Source organism: Limulus polyphemus, unplaced genomic scaffold (assembly GCF_000517525.1).
Source record: "Limulus polyphemus unplaced genomic scaffold, Limulus_polyphemus-2.1.2 Scaffold4667, whole genome shotgun sequence".
Taxonomy (NCBI): Eukaryota; Metazoa; Arthropoda; class Merostomata; order Xiphosura; family Limulidae; genus Limulus; species Limulus polyphemus.
This window is the reverse complement of record NW_013670277.1, coordinates 6,943-25,402: the sequence shown is the minus strand read 5'-3', so window position 1 is coordinate 25,402 and position 18,460 is coordinate 6,943. Positions and strand designations below refer to the sequence as shown.

At 35.0% G+C, this 18,460-nt stretch overlaps 1 protein-coding gene across 1 annotated transcript in view; it reads right to left on the bottom strand.

Annotated features, from left to right (window-relative positions):
- Positions 1-18,460, bottom strand: part of LOC106471510 (omega-amidase NIT2-like) — a gene marked incomplete at its 5' end in the record, with an annotated part of 32,310 nt that overhangs the window by 11,290 nt on the left and 2,560 nt on the right. The window contains 2 exons of the mRNA XM_013932111.2: positions 5,265-5,421; positions 13,652-13,707. Of these exons, the coding sequence (XP_013787565.2) occupies positions 5,315-5,421; positions 13,652-13,707 (163 nt within the window). The remainder of the gene's footprint in view (positions 1-5,264; positions 5,422-13,651; positions 13,708-18,460) is intronic.

Here is an 18,460-nt window from a genome sequence, read left to right as displayed (position 1 = left end):
TATTCAATTAGTGGTTGCTAGTGAAGAATTGGTTTGATAAAAGCACACCTGTCTTGGCAACACTAGCCACAGCGTGGGATCCTGTGAAAACAAAATAAGGGACCCTGAAAGTTAGAAATAAAATACTCACCCCTCTGGATAGTCTATCAGAAAAGGTGAAGATAAATACAGGTGGTAAGCAAAAACCCTCAGATGAAGAGAGGGCCAGATCATGTAAATAAAGTAGATAAAGGTTTTGGGGGAGATTCACATACCAGTCCACACCATGACCTTTACCTTCAGAGGGCAATTTGACCGGGCTGCTAAGGGCATAGAAAAGTGACAAATCTGATGAGATGTGACTCACAGAAGATTCCTCCTCTTCAAAGAGAGCCCAGAATAAAAATCATTGTCTAGTATCTCTAAAGGTATTAGTGCAGGCTACAATACCTTCAAGACCCACTGAACATGACCAAGATTGAAATCTGATTGGACATAGAAGAGAGAAAAGATAAACGGATGAATCAGAGAATTGAACACCTTTCTTGTCTGACAGTGTGTTGGGGAAGAATAACTGGTCTGAGGCCATAGCGAGAGAAAGTGGTCTGTGGACAAACAATGCTAATAACTCCAACTGGTAAAGGGGATACATGGCATGAAAGAGTCAGGTCATTAACAGATGTGAAGACAGAACACGTTATGTAACCTTAATATACCTCATATGTAACTGGAATATTCAATTGGGACCAAGTACACAAAGTGACTGGGGAGTCAAAAAATATGTAGTCGTGATAACTGAAGGCTGCCTTAAACAAAACGATTGTGGAAGATGCAAAAACCTCTGCCAAAAAGCTCGGTAAAAAAAACGAGTTATGTTGACACTACTGATTGAAATGGGTTCTACCTCCTCTCAATACACCATCGTCAATATGCATGTCTTTACCATTGATAAATGTGCCTTTTTGACGAAGTAAAAACTGGGACAGAAACATGGCAACCTTTGAAATTGATTGAAATGGGTTATACCTTCTCTCAATACACCATCATCAATATGAAAGTCATTACCGTTTATAAATGTGCCATTTGGACTAAGTAAAAACTGGGACAGAAACATAGCTACCTTAGAAATTGAACCCCGATGCCATGGGAAAGACAACATGACCTCTATGCCAGAAGCTTGAGCTTCTGGATAGCTGGGTGTACCATATCAAATCATGGCTGCCTCCACAGAGGAAGCCTAAAAAGAAGTTGAAGAGTTGGACACACCAGAAGGGACTGCAGAAGCAGAAACCCATGTGTAGCAACCAATCTGGTGCTATCAACAGGACTAGACAATGGATTGAAACTAATCATACTTAGCACCCTGGATAACATATGAAGTAAAGAGAAGGCTTAGAGTTGTAATCCCAACCACTCCTGATGGAACACATCTGTTGCCAGAACCTGAAGATGAATTACTGGAAACAAAATTGCCATTAGTTGAGTGATCCAATGAGAGGCCAACCCATCAATTACAGTGGCAAAATAAAGGTCAATCCAACAAAACCTTGTGATGCAACATGTATTCAATCAGGAGAATCTGTTTGGAATGAGACAACTGACCTACTACCACGGGCATCCCTGTGAAACATGGCAAGCTAGCAGGAAAAGTCATGAGAAATGAGGTCCAAATTTTTAAAACGAGGATCCCCAGACCACACGCCTCCTTGATGATGAACACAAGACACCACCATGGAATTGTCAGAGTGGAGCCTGACAATTTACCCCTTAATAAGCCAAGAGATGGCAGTAGAGGAATATGTATCGTATTGGTGTCCCAACTTAACAACCCCTCAAGATCCAAGAATGATCCTGACTAAGAAAACTGGGGAAACAAGTGAATTGATATTTATGATCTCTTGGTCGCACAAAGACCAATAAAAGGGCTGCTTGTGTTCTCGTCCCAAAGGCACGAAGGATTCAAGTGATGCCCACATTCCCAGAAGAGAAAGAACCATCCATGCACTGAGAGAAAGTGAAGTGAGTAGGAGTGTGGCATCCTATTCTATAGCATTGAGCCAGAAGGAAGTCAGCTGAGCCCAACTATTGACATATTGAATTGGAGCAAGGATAGATGTCTCAGTCCTGAACGGGAAGCCTGCCTTTGTTGATTCTGAAAGTATAATCAGGATGTGATGTTCTGACAATTGACGAGATGGTGCCAGCAGTAATTAGTTGTCCATGGATGGTGTGTGCACCATATGATGGAATGAAGATGACGTAAGTGAAGCCGATGCAAGTCCAAAGGTAAAAACACAAAACTGCAGTACCTGACTCTGATGCACAAGAAATGCCAATAGAAGCCGACTACAATCAACTAGGACATCTACAATCCCAGTAAAATATCAACAGATTGAGGAATGAGTAATTTGTGAACCTTGGAGAATCTAGGTATTGATATAGACGAGAAATATAAATGACTGGACACCAATCTCCTGTCTGCATAGGCCAAACGACTGACAGGAATAAAAACTGAAAAACTAGCATGACTCTCTCACTACCCAGACCAACTAAGCACAGATTACCCTAGAACAAAGTTCCAAATCCCAATAAACTGTGGGAGATGGAAACCCTACAGGTTGGGTGGATAATAGTGGTGAAGATGTGAACTGAACGACTTATTGTGACTGAATGGACCTACAGAGCTCTTGGATTCATAGGTAATCTTACCATACGACCAGAAATTCTTGGAACCAAGCCCTCACAGCCCCTGAAAGTATACAATAATATCACCAATGCCACTGGCGATCTGACTGAGCAGCAGAAATCTTTATAGACAGAATCTATTCTGTGTACCAAGGGGCTGATGTCAGGGGTCGGGTCCCATGAATAGGGGTGGAACTATGACCCTCTCTTGGAGCCGATGTAATTCGATATTTGAACAACAACAGGGAGGAATATAGGAGACGAAAACTGAACCAACATGCATGCTAACAAGGGATTTAGCTCCTCAACAATGAAGTTGGTGATCCTGCTAGTCTTCTAACAAAATGTTGAATTTTAGAGTTGTAAGTCTAAAAATTTGTAGTTCAGGGGAAACTGAACTACAAATTACACTTTAGAACCCTGAAATTTGTACTATTGTACTATTTGAGAGTAAAAAAATGCTTCCACCTAATGGTGGAAGGCTAAATCACGAAGTTACAACACTGTATCGGATAAAGCCTAACTGTCCCTTAACATAACTGAGAAGTCAACCTTCCAGCATGAATCACAAGATCCATGTATGAAGAAATAACTAAAAATTCGCTCCCAAGCCTTTCATCCATCAAGTAATGTGCAGGCTCAAAAGCAATTGAAAAAAGCCCAAAACATCACATTTTCAAAGAACCAACATTGAAAAACAAATTAACAGCAGCTTATCCAAAGTGGCCTCATTTTCGTTTTTTCTTATGTCACTTAAAGACTGTGTTGATTACCATTGATTGGAACAGCATTTTGTGAGGTAAAGTTGTTTTGTTAGAGCAAAGCAACTTCGGGCCATCTGCTGCACACATCCTCAAATGCAGCCTCAGAGTGCCCTGAAGGACCACCACAGATCCAATTATATGTCTCCATCTCACTATGAATAAGATCACTGACAGTCTCATCTCCAATTGTTTTGCTGTGCTAGATATCAGAGGTGGGATAGGAGAGAGACAATTTGCCTCCATTCCTGAAATAATAATCCAGGAATTCATAATGTAACTCGGCTTGCAAATCGGAAGAGAAAATTTTTTATTATTATTTTTATGAAAATCTACTAGATAACTGATAACATTCAAAGTATCTCTGAACAATCATAATACTGGGAAACCCATTAGTGATAACATTATCTGAGTGAGGTGCTTTTATATACAGTACCTTGATAGAGGGCACACTGACATAGGTGGAGAGTATCCCAAAATAAATATCGCCAAGGGCAATAATTGGAATTCAAAAGACTGAAGCAAGCAAGAAAAAATCAAACCAATGCTTTGATGGGCATGGGAAGAAACCCTGGAGGTCGAGTAATAGTTATAAGTGTCAGCAGAGATAAGTATGTTTTAGTAAGATGACTTCTATGTTCACAGATGATTAACTGACAGTGTAGTCTTGATAGACTATTTGTATATAGTGGGATTTTAATCCATGTAAGATCACATTCTGAAGAAAAGAGCTTTTCATAGTAGAGCATTTAGCACAGAATTAAGCTCTGAGAGTACAATTCAGAACATCACCTTGAAAAGTATGATTACAAAAAAGAAAACCATCTGACTGAAAAAGCTAGTGTAATGAAGCTGACACGTTTCCTGGTGTTGTTAACAAGATAACAAATATGGATTTGAAAATTCTAAGGGATGATAGTCCCAAAAAATTAGCAAGTTTCCTTCTTACCACATCTCAAAACAACTGTTGTTTTCATGAGATAGATAACTGAATAGATTAGAATAATATCAGTTCTTCAACACAGTTCCATTTGATTTTTGTCTTTGGCCTGCTTAAAAGTGGTCTTGAAGCTGATGTCCACAGTACAAAGGAAGGTTTGTGGTTTGTCTGTTGAATTCTGTGCTAAGCTACACAATAGCTACCTGCACTAACCATCCCTAATTTGGAACTGATAAGCTGGAAGGAAGGCAGTTAGTCAACACCTCCCATTAACTCTTGGGTACTCTCGTCAGACTAAATAGTTGGATCGATCATCACTCTTTAAATGCACCCATGGTCCCAAAATGTGGAGCTCAATTTTTAAAAATATTTTTGCAGTAACAGGATACAAATGTAGACTTGCAAGATATCTGTAGTTCACTATGTTATCCACTGGGCCTTGCTTGATCCAAGGGACAGTGGAAAGTATGTCAAAGCATATGGTTTAAGATAGACATCACTGTCCTTCACAGGAATTTTTGTATCAAAATAGAAAAATTGTTATCAGTATGGCTAGATTATCACATTTTAAATACCTTAAAATATAGACCTTAACATTCTGACAGAACTACCATTTATTTGGTTTGTTAAGCATAAAAATACACAATGGGCTATATGTGCTTTGCCCATCATGAGTATTGAAACAGAATTTCTAGCATTATAAGCCATCAGACTTACTAATAAGCCACTGGGGAGCTTTAAATAACTAAAGATAATAATGGTATATCAACTGTTACTGTGATATATTAAAAACATTAAGCAGTGATACTCAAATCATGAGAAAATAAAATTTATCAACCTTATAATCATTACAAATCATATTTGCATCAGGGAAAGAAACATTATGTAACAACTCTTACTTTTTCCAAAAAGAAATCGTTAAATCTATCAGTCCAATTTTTCTGGTGTATTAAACAGTCTGCTGTTCATCTAAGTAGCTGAAAAGACTGTATAAGTCATCTCTTTTCTGTTTGGTCAGAGGAATCTGTTGTCTCACATCATTCAAGTAGTTGAGATCTGTAAAGTATGATTGCAATGCTGATATAAGATAACATTTAACAGTAATTTTCTTGCACACTATGTACAAAGTTTTGTAAAATTAAGTACATATAACTTTGAACAAATGATTTGACAATTTTTGTACATATATACAAAATTTTTAGTTTTCGGCAACTTGCTTAATAATTTTTTGAAGGTACATTTTTATATATAAAAAAAATTAGGTACACAAATTTCAGGATTAAAACTAAACACAAGTTAATCAATTAATTAAAAATGTGTACAAATTACTATTTTCCTACTTTTGACAAAGACTTACATTTAAATATTTAGTATTGTTTGTTTGTTGTTAAGTACAAAGCTACACAATGGACTATATATGCTCTGCAGGTGTTTGGAACATAGTTAGAGCATCAACCCCCCCTCCCCCCAAGTAAACAGGACACACAAATTCATAAAATTGCACTAAACCTCTACATTACACCAAGGTTAGGTACAAAAATAGTACTATAGTACTTATCACTGCTATGTCCCATTTCTGTGTCATATACTACTGAAGTGGTATGTTACTTGTTCCAAGGAATGTTATAGAAACTTCCATGAGTTAATGTGAGTTTGAGGTTTATTTATCTTCAATATAGTTCTTTCGAATGATCACTGACGTAGTTAATCTAAGCACTGTAGGATACCAAACTGAGCTCCAGTGTGATTTACAATGGGGGTATCTACATGATTTTAGATCTTATTCTGAATCTTACCCTTCATTGTGGAAACCTCTCTGCCCCAACAACAAGAACCAGTCAAAGTTATAATGCAAACCTGAAGCTGGCCAGTTGACAAAAACACACTCACACTTTGATTGTGAATATGGAAATAATTTTATTTCTTGACAATGGATCTTTAGAAAATTAAAGAGCATTACCAGCTGGTAAGGCATATTAATGATTCTTTAGACAGCATTATGCCTAAAGTCTACATGGAATGTGAGAACAATACATATCCCTAACTGTTGCAATGTTCTGCTCCAGATTTTGCATAAGAATTCCACAGTCATCAGGATATGCATATGTCTTCAGACTTTAGAAGGAGCATCTCAACCAAACAGTGGTGATGATATCAAACAAGTAAACCAACCAGTGCTTGCATTTTTTTGAAAATAGGTAAAATGGCCATGTATTAAAAAACATGCTATGACAAAACAGTAACATAATGGAAGTTTAAGTCTGTTGACTTGCTTTGGCACATGCTTCTACACACTTAAGAACTAAGTTCTGGTCCATATGTTGTATGTCAACAACTCAATGAGGTGAATTATCATTTACAGCAGTCATATTATACACATAAGCATGTTAATAAACTTAAACTGTAAATCACCAATGAGGCTCTTAAGAACTGGTTATTGTAGAGATCAGATGAAGAAGAGCAAATTGATCCTGATGATAAGAGCACTATGTTCTCGACTACTTTAATGAGAAGAAGAAATGGGCAGTTCATACCTGGCTGTTTCTTTGAAACCAGATGGGGAAATAATAATAGATGAGTAGTCTATCTGCTTCAATGGTCAGTTTGAATTATCAATTTGAGCAGCAAGTAGGAGAGTCAGCTGAATGAAAAATCAAGGACTGAAACAAAGTGGTATGCCTTGCTTTTCAAGCTATTAAATAGTGACTTGCAATATCACATCTTCAGGATCTCATGCGATAATCACTAGGCTATTTTACAGTTAGGACAGTAGGTCTGTTGAAAGATCAACACTGAAAGGATGTTGTGATCCTCACTCTCTGAGCTACTGAGCAATATTTGTTAGCAAGACAATAGTGTCTTGCAGTAATCACTCAATCTATCTAGCTGAATTACAGTGGCATTTCTGTGGAGAAGACTGCAAGATACTTGCTAGACACAGATTGTTAGATTAGATCCTAGTGAATGTGATAGTTGGTTTTGAATGTTTATGATAAATGCTCTCACGATTCACTATGCTGAAAGGACTTTGCAATTCTTGTTTTCTTAGTATTCAGGTTAAACTTCGTGGTGAATTTTGGTAAATATTTGCCTGTAAAGCCTTCCTGAGAAACCTGTAATACTGCATGTAAGTCAATCTTGCAATACTACTCCTGATTGTATGGTAAGTCTGCACCAATCTTCCTTAAATATAGAAAGGAAGTTGTGTTCTAACACAACACATAAAACTGATATCAGTTAGATTTTAGTTTCAATTATTTTGTGTTTATCTCGTGTAGGTGTTGCTTGACAACCCCTACATAGCAGTACTGATGGGAAAAAATCATGGAGATTCAGACTGTATTATGGTAGCAAAATTAATTTTGCTTTTATCTCTTATGCACAATCAAACACAATATTTGATTATGTGTACATGCTTATGTTTTGTAGTTGATGATACGAGATGTGATCTAGATGGCAGAAAGGGGCATACCTACTTATTTCAATCTGTGGTTACTATTATTTTCATGATATTGTTCAAATTGGAGTAGTCTCTTTTGGCAGTATCTGAAAGTTTCCTGCACTTAGCATATATGCAGAGTGTGACTGATGCTGGAGTCTGTTGCTATGGTTACTAGGCAAGCTACTGAAAGGTGACATCATGTACTGCAAGTACATATTCAGCAGTATAAAACTGAATATGTTTGTGAATGTTTCACATTATATATGGACCAATCTGTGCACACACAATTATGTCACAAATGTAATATATATAGAACAGCACAACATGTTCATGCAAATAAAGACTGACTTAAGATGTGGTATGTTTCTTAAATGGAACAGTGGTTAGCTCAGACCACAATGTTCTATGTATTCTTAATGCTGGTATATGATATTTTCAGTTTCATCCCACACTGGAATATTTGTAAGTACGTGATTTTTTTGACTAAGAAAGACCAGTTGCTTTAGGGTCTACACCACACTAAGTTAGAAACATGGATGGAATCATTGTTTACATTGATACTGATGAAGAAACATCTTGCAGTTAAAGCAACTGGGATATTTGGAGATTGTGTGACTTAGTCTTTGAAGATTAAATCAAGTTGACTTATTCATCAGAATGAAAGAAAAACATAGTATACCTATTGTTTTCTAGTAGTTCTGATCAGGAAATAAATTTCATTTTTACACTCAAACTATTTACAGACTTTGTGAATGTTTTATTTTCGAATATGGTAGTTTTTTACACATATTTTTTTGTTAGTTACATTTATTTGTAGTGTTAACATACTTTTGATGTTGGCTACACAAACTTCTTCTCCGTAACAACCTTAGTCCCAACTAGTTTGGGGTTGGCCAATATTTTTGTAAAACTAAAATTTTCAAACCCGGATGGCTGGCCCAGACGGCAACCATATAGGATGAGCATGTTTGGCAACAGGGATTCAAAATCACGACCCTCAGATTGCAAATCGAGCACCCTAACCACCAGGCCATCCAATCCCTGTTGCTTACATGAACATAAGTGTTATTTTATTTGTGAAATCAGGCATAATTTTACTTACTTAAATTACATGTGACTTGCTTCAGAAAGCAAGTTGGAATTATGAACAGAGACAGGTTGTGAAACCTTCTGGGTTAGAAGCTTCAATCACAATTTGTAAATTAGCTGGCTTAATTACTGATGTAAGGTGTTTGCAGTTTAACCTCACCATTTTTATCGAATTCTGAGATGTGCCATTCAAGTGACCAATCAATAGTGGAAGATTTCATGTGCATGTGAGATGGCTCTACTCACTGACCAGAAAGCTCATTGTCAGAAGTCTGGCCCACATTGCTGCATGTTTACTGTTTCACAGAAGTTAGTGGTTTATACATTGGTTAACATAAATTAATGTAAACTGTTCCATATATGCTAGTGGTTTTGACCACACATACTGTTCCATAGGAGCTACTGGTTTGTACATTTACTAGCAATTGAGAAAAACTTGTATTTATAGTATAGTAGTGCCCAGGGGCACCCACAGAAATATTCTGAAGGGGCAAAACAAGGATGTAGGGGATCAGGTTTTACAGTGTAAATCAACAGACTAAAAGAATGTTGTACATGCTTAAACACAAATTTATAGTTTTAATAAAAAATTACTAAAAATAATTTGTTTAACTACAATGTTAAGTTTACATCATAATACGTGCAATTTTTTATGAAACGTAAGGGAGAAAAGTGCCCCTCATGCCATTCCTGCAGGCACCCGTGGTAGTGCCACAAACACTGCAAGATGCACACTTATGCTACATCTTTTATATCCTAGAAGAAAGAAGATTGTGGCGTAAATAGATCACAATGATTAATCTAACACTGCTAGCTGAGTTAAATTTTCATTCTTGACTTTTGTTTTATATATATATATAATTCTTGACCACTGTTTCTCTCTTTTCTGATTGTTATCATTTACCAAAACTCAGAATGTAGAAGATAACTTGTTGTTGGCAGAGCTAGAAGCCCCAAGTGAAGTAAGTGTCTGTAATACCTGGGAAAAACCTCAACCTAAAGGTTTCTGAGGATGTAAGAAGTTCTACCATGGCAGATACAAGAGCTTGTAGCCAAGCCAGCCACAACAAGAAAACTGAATCTTCAAGAGATGACACATGGGCCATCAGTATGCGAGAAAACAAATTATCACATTTACCTCCGTACAGGCAGTGCTCAACATGTCTCTGACCATTTCTTCAAAGTGTTGGTAAAAATATATCTGTCAAAAGCAACACCTTTGCCCTATTAAAAGCACTACATTGTGTAACAATGATACAGCAAAAATATACAGGAGGTTCACATGTCCCACTCAAGGGATGTTTATCCAGAAGCTTGGCAGCTGAAGGAAGGTTGGAAAAAATACGATATCAGCCTCCCACTCTCATGTAGGATGCATAAAACACTAACCAGCTGTCCAGCTAGATACATGGCTAACAATGGATTCCAAGGTGACCCCGAGTAACATCGTGCTCCAGGTTATTGATAGGTGACATCACCATTATCAGACCCACCCAGCAGAGTAGATGGAGACCTGAACCCCTATGCTATGAAAAGCCTGAGAGGGCATACAGATGCTGAAGAATGGCACCCCACTGAAGAGAATTATTGATGGTGTAGTTTTCCATTGTGTTTCGAGAGGTGCTCTTCTTTGTAAATGTATGTAGCTCTGCACTATAACATACTGTTTATTTTATTCATTTGAATTCACTTTGGATTAAGCGTAATCTGTTTATTTTTTCAAATTTATTTACTTTATTTTATATCATGGTTAGATGATTTTGTATATTAATTTAGGTAATTTTTCTAAATTTCTTAATGATGTACAGTGTTTTTTAATCACATAGTACATCATATATCATTTTTCATATATTTAAATTCTATTGTAAAGATGATGTGTCCTGTATCATACTGACAATCTACGATGTTCTATTTCATATACTAAAGTTTGAATGTAACTGGTCAAAACCCAAATTCTGTAATATGATTAAATTTGTATTACAGCAATATTTCAATTTGATTTGTATTTCACTAACTTTATGCTCAGTTTTTGGCTTATGTTATGATTTTATACATTTTCTTCATTTTTTTTAGTTTATTTTGTTCAAATTCTGATTTGATTTTCATTTTTTCATTGTAACTTTGATGTTATTTCATTCAGTTATTGATTTATTCTGATTTTTATTTTGTATTGTAATTTTAATTTATTTCTAATTTTAACCTTTTAACTCCTTTTTTTGCAGAAGTTGGAAATATGAAATAAATAACATTTTGCTGCAAATCGAGAAAATCTAAAAGTTAAAACAGAAGATCATTTTCATTTTTTCACTTGAAAATTATCAAATTGCATTTGTGTAATCTCTAAAACTTCCTAAATAAATATCAAACATTTTTTTTTTAAAGGAAACTATATATATTTTATCTGTTATTTTGTCTACCCAAATTCTATGTGAGGTCAGTGAATTAGTCTGACCTCGTAACATAACCACCATAAAAAATGAGGAAATAAATCTAAATTACCCTTTATCTTTCTAGAGAAACTGAAAATTGTAACAGGAAGCCACAATTCTTTATCCTAAATAGCTTAAAGCTGGTAACGATATACATCTGTTTATACTTCATTTTATTGTTTGATCTCTTAACCATGTTTAACTAATACTATAAATAGTATCGCCACACAAGTTAGAAATCAATTGGCAAACATATAGCTCACGTAGCCGTATCAAATTACGTAATGCATGAGCTGCTCATGAGCATATCTTGTGATGAACTAAAATTATTGTTTTCATTATCTTACCTAATCTAACCTAGTAAATTTTTAATTTTTACATTTGAGTTACTTTTATAACAATAAATAAAGATTACACATGAAAAAGTGAAATATAGTGCTTACTGGGTCCTTGTGTTTTGTGCTGTCAACTGTCGATGAAACTAAGCCTACTTTTTATACTAATAGTACTACTACACTAAATATTTTTTATTTAATTAAATAGTTCATCTAATAACACAGAATAATAATATGCAAAAAGCAAACAATGTCCTATAACTATCATCATTTTTTCTGCCTTTCTAACTATTCAGCTAAGCTTGTCAATATTGTTACGACAGCAGAAGTCACGTGACGCTGGTGGCATGTGATGAATTTCTCGAATAATCATGAATGATCGGGGAGGCCTGAGTTTGTTCGAGATGCCCTCTTTTTTAGTGTATAAGCCTGGCAGAGAAGCCAGCGATAGATAGATAATTAAAGAAGCGAAGAGTAGTGACTGTAAGTAAAGTGTGTGAATCACTGTGATTTATAGCGTGTATTATAAAAGTTAAGATTAAAGTGACGAGAAACGTATTGACCGTGGAATTACTGTGTACTAAAAGTTTGTATCGAGGAAGAATAAACTGGTTTTATCAAGAAAGGACTTGTATCACTGAAGTTCCTCGGAAAGAATTTCTACCGGAAATTATCAAACAAACAGATGCGTAACAATATGTTTCCCATGGGAATAAAGTTTCAAACTAGAGGCAAGGTACACAAAAAACCATGTAATATAATATGTCATTTGATAGAGTAAAATTTTGGCTTTCTACTGGTTATAATTAATGTAGTATTAAACGTCAGATAAAACTAAAGGCAACTTATTAAGGAGATGTGACAGAAGTGTATGGCAAATGGGTCCAATTTTGAGTTTACGGCTTCATAAACAAATAAGATTGCTTTGTTTGAGTAATAAATATGTTATAATGAGTAATTTATGTTAAATTCTGTAATTCTTGGAGGGATAGTAAACAAATTAGAGAAGAAGGGAGACATATATAGAGCAAATGTCATAATCCTCATACTAAGAAGATTGAGGATTTTTTAAAATATTTCCTTATAACATTAATACTTATATAATATTAAAATTCAGTTTATTAACTACGTTTTGATGTCAAGTTTATTCATATACATTGATAATAAAATAAGATTGCTTTGTTTGAGTAATAAATATGTTATAATGAGTAATTTATGTTAAATTCTGTAATTCTTGGAGGGATAGTAAACAAATTAGAGAAGAAGGGAGACATATATAGAGCAAATGTCATAATCCTCATACTAAGAAGATTGAGGATTTTTTAAAATATTTCCTTATAACATTAATACTTATATAATATTAAAATTCAGTTTATTAACTACGTTTTGATGTCAAGTTTATTCATATACATTGATAATAAAGTAGTTTAATTACATTTTAAATGTAACTCTGAAAAAAGGTCGTGACATGTGCAGAAAAAGTTATGTGTATGTATAACAGTCTCCTAATTAGGCAATGTTTTTTGTCATATGGTTAGTCTTTAAATTGTTATGCTGTTTGAGATTTACAAAAATAAATTGGTAATTTTAAATTTTATAATATCAATTTATCTTTTAAAGAAATATTATATCCTATGCTGTTTGAAATTTACAGAAAATAAATTGATAATTTTAAATCTTATAATATAAATTTATCTTTTACAGCAACATTTTATCTTACACCATTCTCATAGTGTCAATGTCAAAAATATCTTCCAGCTTCCTGTATAAAAAGTAAAATTTTTTATTTAAGCATTAAAGAAAATCACATTATTTTTTATTATATTTTTAAAAATCAGTAAATTACATAACACAAAAACTGAAACTGTGTAATATCTTATTCATACTTAAAGCAGTTAAATGTTAACAGAACATATTAAGCTTAAAAACATGAATAAATCTGTATATGCAAAAAATCTCTGCCCTGAGATATTACATTATAGAAAACTTACCAATATCAGCATAAACAATCTGTTCAGTATGGTCACAAGTTGCTATGACTTTGCCCCTAGGATATAAAAAAATAAAAATAAACAAAGAGGTAATTAGATATACAATATTTAAACAGAACATTTTCTTTCTCTTAATATCCAAACCGCATTTTTTTTGTTAGGAAATTCGATAGTGTGGGATACTACTTGCATTATCACATCAAAACCTTTACTTCAAGTATATTATGTGCTTACTTAAATATCAAGCTTTCAATATTGTTTTTTTATTCAGTGATGAAACAATAGTAAGTTTCTACCCTCATTTCGGAAATACATTAAACTGAATTCAGCTTACTTCTGCATGATATTTATCATTCATATGGTAAGAGCTAAGCAGAATTACTGGTTTTCTTTCTTTGGAATATTAAGTATGGTTCTCTTCAGTACACAAAATAAGTAATCTGATAATGCAGATACCTTTGAAAATAGAGCTTCTTTAATGAGATTTTTTTTTTTTTACAAGAGTAACACATCTGATGCTTAATTGTGATCTGAAAAGGCATGTTGCAAGATTCATAAATATAGTTTAAAGCTTGTTTCTCCAGTTAGTAGATGTAATTGGTTGTTTAAAAATATTTAAAGCAGAATATATTATTTTTAAAATCATGAATGAAAATTGTGTCAGACTTGTTTGTTTGTTTGTTTTTGAATTTTGCGCAAAGCTTCACGAGGGCTATCTGCACTAGCCATCCCTAATTTAGCAGTGTAAGACTAGAGGTAAGGCAGCTAGACATCACCACCCACCGCCAACTCTTGGGCTACTCTTTTACTAACGAATAGTGGGATTGACCGTCACATTATAATGCCCCCATGCCTGAAAGGGCTAGCTTGTTTTGTGACAGGGATTCAAACCCACGACCCTCAGATTGTGAGTTGTGTCAGACTAAAATAAATTTTAAAGATTCCTGTATTCTGTGGTCAATATTTATACAGTACCTAACTAAATCCATGTAAAAATCATTTGAGGATTTTTATATAGCCATTGACTTCGCTGCTTGTCTTCTCATGTCATGTGAATTAGGTCACACAGGTTAGGAAAGAATTAAATAACAGCAAAAATATAGGTTGACTTAAAAGCACTCGAAATTTTCTTAAGTTAATATTATTTCCACTACAACAGTTCCTTTCCAAAATGTAATATGTAATGCAAATTTAGACATATACATTGAGACATGAATAGACAAATGTGGCTAAGACAAATACTTGTTGGTAAAACGTTGGCTAAAAAAAATCAGTGTGGGTTGGCCCTTTTTGTTTGTTTATGGCAAAGCTACTATGGCTGTCGTCTGCAGCCTTTATTTTTAAGTTGTCAACTAAAGGGAAGGAAACTTATTGGCAGTACCCACTTCCAACTCTTGGGATACTTGCTACTCTTTGCCAGTAAATAATGGGATTGGCTGGAGCATTATAATGCTCCTATGACTAAAATAGCAAGTATGTTTGGTGTTGGGTTTTCGATCCTGTGATTTGCAGATTGTAAGTCAAGTGCTCAAACCAGCAGACCAAGGCTGGCCCTGACTTTCTTGCATCATATCATAAATGAACATTTGTATCAATGCTTCTTGGCTTCTGAAGGATTTTGTTGGAAGAGACAGTGCAACAGGGGAATCACGTTCTCTAATTTTTAAAAGCAAAGTTATCTCGACTGATTCAGCTCTAAGGTCAGCAGGGACTGGCAAAATCCCCTTTAGCTTTACTCATGATAGTCCATGAGTAGCAGTCCATTAGAAATATTGTAATATGATATCACCATCCAGAATTGTGTCCAGATGGTCTTATGGAACACCTCATCTCGACAGAGCCCATTGCAACCAAGAACCGATATAAAGGTTGCTAGTGCGGAATTTAAATACAAGCATACTTGACTGGGCAACACCCACCACCGAGTGGGATCCAAAAAAAATCAGTAGGGACCCTAGAAGAGAAAGTATCAATAACTGTAAGTCAGATAACATGTTACTCACCACCCTGTTAAAATCTAGTAGAGGTAATCAAAACAGCCACAGAGGGAAGGCAAAGTCCCTTCAAAGAGGAAACTGCCAGATCATGAAAGTAATGAGATATGAATGTGTCGGGAGAAGTCCACATACCGGTCCACAAAATATCTCTCGAGAAAAAGGATGGAAATGATTAAGAGAACCAATGGAACGAGGAGTGGAAGGAGTGGGGGCCTTGATACATGAGGGGATGAACATGCTGAAGTACAAGTGGAAGTAGAATAGGGTCAAGCAGCCAAAGACGATAAAGAAGACTGCAAATGTGTTGTATCAACTTTGGCTCCTAAAGATTCTAAAATTCCAGCAAGTAAATAAGGCTGAAGAAAAGCCACTTCCCATAAACCTCGAAGAGCAGAAGAAGGTAAATGAATACCCTCCAAAAATGCATCACGACTCAACAAGTCCCAGCAACAGACAAACCACAACACCAAAGCAAGTCCTGAAGAGGACAAACTTGTCATAATAGTGACCAGTAAATAGCCCAGTTCATTGTCAAATTGTTGAGGCGAATGGTGATATGCTTCAGACAAAAGTTGAAGGGAAGAGAAGTATCTTAAAACAGTAGTAAGAGTCAAATCAATCTGCAAAAATTGCGACCTGTTAAGAGAAATAACAGGTTCTTACTTGGCACCACATAGATCTAACTTTTATGTGTTTAAATATACATCATCCTGAAGATGATATGCCAGGGCATTTTGTTCAGATAAACAAGGGGGCAGAAGGCATAGCGACATACTCACATAATTGTGTTGCAAACCTCTCTGCATGCACAGCAATATCAGGAGAAAGAAGAAAAACTAAATAATCCCCTTGAGAACTACTGGACAACAAAACAGGGATAGGCTCAAAACTATCTGGTTGCATCTCCGAAACTTCACAAGCACGTGTAACTAACTGCAGAAAAAGGGGCAGAAGGTGGCTGATCAGATGAGTCCTCAGGAGAGGAAGCTCCAGTGAAAGATGGAGCAGGAAACAGGAGTCTAAATTCTCCCAAGAATATCCCATTTCAGAATGAAAATTCAAATCAGCACCTCCCAGAGAGATATGCCCAGGCCACATGAAGTACTTGATCTAACCCCAAATCAGGTCACGGACAGCTTCCACGAAGAATGTTCCCCCCCCCCCTCGACTGCTGACCTCCAATAGATAACAAAGGGGGAATATATAAAGGCTGAGTAGCCTTTGTGCTTGAAACTGTTATGTGGGAATTCATATCCAATTTTGTTTTGGAATATGTATTTGTCGTAAAAACAAATTCAGCAAAATATATCTCTGCATAACAAAACAAAAAATTCCTGATTATTAGAAAACAAAAAATAAGAAAATGTAAATCACAAAGCGTTAGTCTGAATGCTCACGCTTTGTCGAGAAAAAGTGATTTTATTGTCTGCATACAGTGCTTATATACAATACCTACATAGAGGGTGTGTGAGGGCCAGCGTAAAGTTTTGCAAATTTGATACTGCTGAGGGCAGTCGAGTGGGGTATATAAAAACTGGAGCAAGCAAACACAACATTAGATGGCAAAAATGAAGATCGAAAAATAGCTATTAGTGGCAGCAGAGGTATGTATGTTTTGGAATGCAAGATTCCATCAAATTCCAGCCTCAGTTTAGTATTTACCATCTTTTAACTGGATCAGTTTCTTTAAACTCATTCACACAATCAAAGCACAATTATTATACTATTAAAGAAGAACAAGAAATTTATAAAATAACCATTAAATATTTATTGTTCTCTTTCAAAATTTGTAGTGCATACTGGAGGGATTTACACATGTTGATAAAAAACTAGAAAAAACGACCTTTATACTCCATATATATGTATTAAATAATTTTTATTTTAACTAATGTTTTGCCTTTGCAGCTTCATCAGGGTTAATATACACAATTGTTGATATTATAATATTCATTGAGTCATAAAACTACTTGTAATTTTCTATTTCTCGAGTATGCCATAACGTGCATCTAACAATGTACAGATTATTATTAGGGTTTCATTATTGTTCTATTATAGTTACAATACTAACTATACAGCTATACTAGCATATGACATATAAAAATACAGAGAACTACAATACGTTTTATGATTAGCTAAAAAAACACATAGATAGAAAATAGAAGCTCCTAAGAAACTATAAAAAGTGGAAAGAATACAAAGTATATTAGCAGTGTTAAAAACAAATTGCAATACTGTGTGATACTCCAGAGTACGCAAGTGTTAAACTGAAAGTAACAGTGTCAAGTGTATTGCTATGATCTGTTGTTTTTTGAATGGAATCATGGTGATTTAGTTACATGTACCACTCATTGTCTCTTCATTTTTGTATTTTTTTGTTAATGAGTATAGCTTCCATATATTTTCTCTCTTTAAAATCTTTGTTTTTTTTGTAAGATAGAAACTTTAAATGGTTCTTGGTTTTCTGTGTTTGTATAGGAAGTGTTCTGCTGGAGCAGTTTTGTGTTAGTGATATGTATATAATGCACTAATGTGTTCTGAGATGCTTGTGTGTAAAGGTCTTCCAGTTTCTCCAATGTGTGCATCTTCACATATATTACAAATGATTTGATAGACCATGTTTCTGATGTGGCACATTTGTCCTGCTCCATTTTCTCTGGCGTAGCCTTGTTTCTTGGCATATTTTGTTTGTGAGAATGAAGAGTAAACTAATAATTCTTTTGGTGTTTTACCTGGTTTTTGCATTATGTTGATTGTCAGTTGGCATTGTTTGATGGCTTTATGAATCTTGTTTGTGATTGCTAATGAAAGGAAT